General features: G+C 27.9%; 1 protein-coding gene across 2 annotated transcripts in view; it reads left to right on the plus strand.

The window, feature by feature from the left end:
* The window catches only part of LOC129962041 (calpain-9-like), a 95,255-nt gene extending 92,129 nt beyond the window's left edge, over positions 1 to 3,126 (plus strand). For both annotated transcript variants that reach the window (XM_056075731.1, XM_056075740.1), the window contains 2 exons: positions 2,078 to 2,133; positions 2,630 to 3,126. In XM_056075731.1, coding sequence (XP_055931706.1) covers positions 2,078 to 2,133; positions 2,630 to 2,656 — 83 coding nt within the window. In that variant the 3' untranslated portion in view covers positions 2,657 to 3,126. The remainder of the gene's footprint in view (positions 1 to 2,077; positions 2,134 to 2,629) is intronic.
* The last annotated feature ends 2,874 nt before the right edge of the window (positions 3,127 to 6,000 follow it).

Genomic DNA, 6,000 nt, shown 5'->3' on the forward strand with positions numbered 1-6,000 from the left:
CTTCCTTTTTCGTTTAAATATCGTGTTCATAATCATAACCTCTTAACCTTCTTTTTTTTAAGTATGTTCAAATGGATTTAGAATCCCGTGATTGAATTGACTTTAGATTTCCCATTCATTTTGAGACATCAGATGTACTCCAAAAATTAGGTTTGTTAATTTAAAATTCTCTTTAAAAATATAAAGAGTTTTTATTACAAATGCCCAGAAGATTGAGATCTCTAGCCTTCCAACATCTCTGAACTTTACAATTTCAAAACACAAGTGCAGAGCACGAGTCAAGACGAGTAGCATCAAAAATTTGATGTTGTCCGCAGAGAGAAAATAAAGGAGAGGCCAAGACAATAGAAGTACGCAGGCAAACAGTCATGGCCTGTAGTAAGGTGGAAAAGTGCCAAAGCTGCACTTCTAGAAAAATCTGGGATCAACTGTGTATCCTCAAGCGATGAGATCCATGACTTACCGGCAGAGTCACATAGTGCTCTCTGCTTTATCCTGGAGGCATAACTTCTTTTTATCAGGAGTTTGACTGAATGAAATGGTCCAAAGGTCTCTGAAAATAAAGGTCTTTCCAAAGGTCTCTGGAGGACTCCTGCACCCCTTTTGGACAAAAAGTTTTGGCATCCTCGTTCCCAGGAATCCTGCAGTGAGCTGGGATCCACTGGAAAGAAACAGAGGTTGACGTTGAGAGCTCCCTGCACTCCAGTATACGGTATTATCTGTGTATTGTCTATTTGGAAGAGATAGAAAAGCAGACAGGGAGTCTGACAAAATAACCGCTCTGCAGAGGGGCGGAGAGCCAGTTGCTTTAATGCGATATAAATAGCCTCGATTTCGCCATCGTAATGGGTGGAATAAACACCTATCGCTGCAGAGCATGAAAAAAAGATCACAACACACACCGCTACGTCTTCATTGTTAAACATTGATCCATCTGTGTAGACATATGACCATGTGTTTATAGGAATTTAGAGAGGCCGCCAGCATTCCACTGAAGCAGTCTCAAAACTTTACTCATCTATATAAAGGGTTAAAATAATAAATTATGCCATCAAAGAATACAGATTACTTTATTATGTCATCTATAAAGTAATCAATAATGTCGCTAATAAACATCAAATTACTTAATCCTAAACTCCTATATAAGGCCTCCACTCCCATACTTTACTGTTCCAACTGTGTTCTTAGATTCCAGTTTAGAATTAGAAAAACCTAATTCCGTATTTATAGGAAAATGAGTATTTGGTTTTATTAAAAATTAAATTGAGACTCTAAGAAAAATCATTGAACGTATATTTTTAAATTCTACTAATTTTTCTGTAACATCTAAACTGTCGACTTACTTTTGGAAAACAATGTATTTCAAATTTTCCAACAGTTTCTTACTAAACAAGTAAACTTTTATTTCTAAAATGTACAACTAATATAATTTCAGTAGTACTTTTTGAGAAATCATACCTTTTTGTTCCGTATTTTTCATCTCTTTTTGCTTTAGTTTTTAAGGATCCGATCTTTTTTCGCTTTATAAGATTTCTATTTAAGGGCCATGCTCGACAAAAATAAATAATAAATAATGTGTAATCAATTTAAAATAAAATTTTCTCTCAAATGACAGAAAACAGATTCATCAAATAGAGTAAAACAATAGTATATGTGTCACCGACATATGTTGATCACTTCATAAAAGACTTCAGGTTTTCTGAAATATTTTTATTGTAATAAGAATCTATAAAACGATTTTTTTTATATTTAATTTATGCTTCCAAAAAATAAAACCTATATTTGCTTTTTATAACAAAGAACTTTCGTTATATTTGACATAAAAAATTTTCTTCGATATACATTCATTTTATTCGATATATAGAAACCATTTTTCTATTGAAAATCAATTTTTATTCTGAATAGACAATGAATAAAAATTTGAGATGCATAAAGGTTCGATACGTGGGACTCCACTGTATTTCAGCTTCACAAGAAAAGTAATAAAGCAATATATCATGTGGACACTTTTTTATAACTAAATCAAACTGTTTATATTTTTAATTCCAAAAGCTTTACTTCTTATTTTATTTTTCAGAAAGATTTACTACTGTTGAAAAGAAAATGAAAGAAAATGGAATGACACTTGAAGAAGTAAGTTAGATTTGATGATAAAAACACGAAATCAAATGTTATAAATTCGTTATCTTAAATATTTGTATATATTACAGATGATGATATTTCGAGTTATTATAGTATTTCTTTTTTATTTTTCATATTTATTACATATTTGTTTTAATTTCTGATACATTAAATTCTAAAACCTTAAGGGTAAACTTTTTTTATTATTATTATTTTATCTATTTCAGAAGAAAAAACATAAAGAATACTATTTAGCTTAAATTTTAAAAATAATATTTATGTTTCTTGATCATACTTTGTAAGAAAATTTATTTAAATTGTTATGCATTAAAATTTTCAAAACTTTTTTATTATTTAAAAAGGATTTTTTATTAAATCAAAATCAGATATTCTTTCATTGAAATTCAATGGCAATTCAAACTGAAGTGATCACTGTGACTATCGTTTTCATAAAATTTATAAAGAACATATAAGATTCCATTTATTCTCTCTTTTTTTTTTCCTGCAGATGATTCTCCTCACTATTTATTCATAAGATGACGCGTTCCCTGATTTGAAAAATCTAGAGACATATCCCAACAGGACGGTGACGATGTTTTCTTGTCTCTTACGAAACAAAGAGATATGAAAATCCTCGGAAAAAAAGAAAATGGTTTGGGGAAGTAGTACTTGATTTTCTAAGAGAAAATCGCAAGTACAACACCATTTGTTTTGTCAGAAGAGTGTTTTATTTACACGTGAACTGTATTTTTATGTTTTTCTACTTCTAGTCAATGTGATTGTTTCGTATAATAATGGAAAATGTAATTTAAAGTGTATGAGAGTTAGATATTTACGTATAAAGAGAAATTAGAGCAATAAGGGAGATGATAAATTAACATTACTTAATGAGTATTGTTGCTACATACATTTTCTTTTAATCTAGTTAAATATTTTTCATCTCAAATTCTGTATGTGATTTTTATGGTAGATTCCAAATTTTTTAAAAAGAAGCCCGTGCTGCTTTCTGTAGTATTTTTACCATTTTAATTATTTTTGAAATTTTTTTTTTAATTTTTTACATATTTTTTTTTCAATTTTCACATCAGAGCATACATATATCTTTGAAGTGATTTATGTGCAATGATTTTATTTATTTGTAAATAAATTACATGCATAGTTTATTATAAATTGTCATTCCTAAATAATAAATCTATTGATAGAAAAACATTTATTAATATTGCTGATTTTATTGATTAAATTTTATTTCAAATAAATGTAAGTATTGCCAACATTGTTTTGAATGGCTGTTTTGTTACATTTTTTTTTCTTTTTCTTCTTCGAATCAAAGGATTTATATTTTTAAAAAGAATGATACAGAATCACATTTTTTAATACTCCGCTGTACTAAACATCTGTAATTTAGGTGTTTTTTTTTCTTGATTGCTCGCATTTTATAGCATTGTTTTCGTGAAATTTTAAGAATACATGTAGTTAATATCTTAAATTTAGTTATATTATATACAATATTCAAGTGTCTTTTAATAATGTTGAAGGTTTTATCTGTGAAATTTTAAAACTAATCAGAGACAAAATATATAAATTATTTGCAGAGTCGAATATAAACACATTGACAAAAATAGCAGTTGTTTCAATTTTCAAAGAAAATTCGTTAACTTATATAAAAAAGAATCTGAGTTTTTCAATTTTTCTAATCAATAAAATTAAACTCAATTAAATTAGGAAATATCAGAATAAAATCCAGTATTAAATAATAAAATAATTTGGATTTCAAAAAATCTTAAAATATGCCTAGATTTTTTTAAAATTATCAGTAAAGAAATTCAAATCTTGAAATCTTTAACTACAAAAAAGATTGTGTTAAATTTCCATATTAAGAAAAAAATTCTTTCTTTCGTCTTAAAATCTGATTTAATTAATCGCAGTTGTTTATAATTAAAATCTGCACTTTTAATTAACCAGTATTTGAACAAATTTAAAATGTAGTACAATTTTTCCTTCTGATTCATTTAAAATTAAGGCAATTGTAATCAAATAATTGAGTAAAATTTTCATAGTTTGGCAATATGAGCTATTTTCTAGCAAAATTAAAATCCATTTCTTTAAAAATTTTAATAATGTCATGGATTTTACTGAAGAATTTTTCAAAAAATGTAGAGAATTCTTCGCATAATATTTTTTAAAAATTAAATGTTACAAAAAAGGCAGCTAGAGCTTATTACTTATAAATGGGTGACTGCTTAGTATTAGCATGCGATTCGAAACTATCAAAACTTTAAAAATATGTAATTTACTAAAAATGAATATTTTATGTAGTAAAGTATTAATTAAAATCTTTATTAAATTGATAGTTATAAAATATGAAAAGCCAATATTTATCATATTTGTTTTATTATTTGAAACATCTTTCTAATATGTAATTGTTTGACAAAAACACCAAACAACATTTCAACGCTTCAAGATTATTTATTAGGAATGAAATATTTGTTATGTTGAAACAAAATTTAAAAAAATAATGAAAATGAAATGAAATTTATCTAATATAGGGTGTTCTGAAAATATTAGAGCAAACTTATCGGAAGAACCATTATAAAAGCGTTTGACCATGTATTATAATTTAAATTCAAAAATATCGTCTGATGTTACAGGAGTTATTTATTCGGGTTAATTCTGCAAACCATTGCATCGTCATCTGACCGAGGTTCAAAATGACGAGGTCCGTGCCAAAGTAACCCTAGTGTTGCTTTACAACGGGACGTTAATATAACTAAACTAAACTAAACAAACTAAGCAAATCATTGTATAGATGAAGGTGAACTTATAGCTAAATCACCACAATCATCAAATATTGATATCTTTTCGAGAGGATTATGAAAAGAATCAAATTCGATATCTCTGTCTGGCACAATCTCATCTCTGTTGTAATTAGAAATGCACTCAAAGCACCTTGAATTTTCCGAGTACGCGCAGATTCATCCATCGATATTTTGATTCCCTTTCAAATTTTTGCGTTCCATTTCGTCTGCTCTAAATACCACAATCCATCTCTATCTTAGCCATCTAAGCATTTCCGGCTATGACATATCAAACATAAATCGAATTGAGTTCTCTTGATCACTCCTATCCGATGTATCAAAATTATGGCATAATTGAAGGTATCAATTTCATTTTCATATTGATTTCGATGTCATTAAAAAAATATGTAACTAATTAATGAAGAATAGGAAATGCTTAAGTGAAATCTTAATGCAGTTCTTTTCTTGTTTCCTCCCCCCCCCTCTCTCTCTCTTGTGACAAGAAAATAACCGAACATATATTGAGAAGGAAGAAAGAGGAAGAAGAGCATCAAGATGATTGGCAAGCTAAGAAGGACAAGAAAGTAAATGAACTAAAACTTGCAAATTTTCTTAAAATTTTTTCAAAAAAATGTTCCTCTATGTCAGTACACGATGCCTTGAAATTTCGTCAGTTCCAGTGATGTCCATTAAGAGAGATTCTACTATATTATTATTATAACTTAACCATTACATCTAAATCTACTTTGGAAATGAAATGAGTATATGAATATTTTACCTCATGGTATCTAAACATTTTTGCTAAGTCCGTAATTTCTTGATGTGCGAGGATAAAAAGGGCTTCATTTCGATCACTTATCACTTTTTTCAATTTATCCAAATAATCTAGAACCACCCTCTCCTATAGTAGTATACATAGATTTTATGACATAAAAAATATTTGTTATATTGAATAATATTGTTTAATATTGAATAATATTATATAATATCATGCACTATTGTACGATATTGAGCGAAATTATATTATATGAATCAGTATTCCACAATATTATACAATATTGTACGATATTGAGCAATATTATAT

The sequence above is a fragment of the Argiope bruennichi genome, chromosome 1 (assembly GCF_947563725.1).
Source record: "Argiope bruennichi chromosome 1, qqArgBrue1.1, whole genome shotgun sequence".
NCBI lineage: Eukaryota > Metazoa > Arthropoda > Arachnida > Araneae > Araneidae > Argiope > Argiope bruennichi.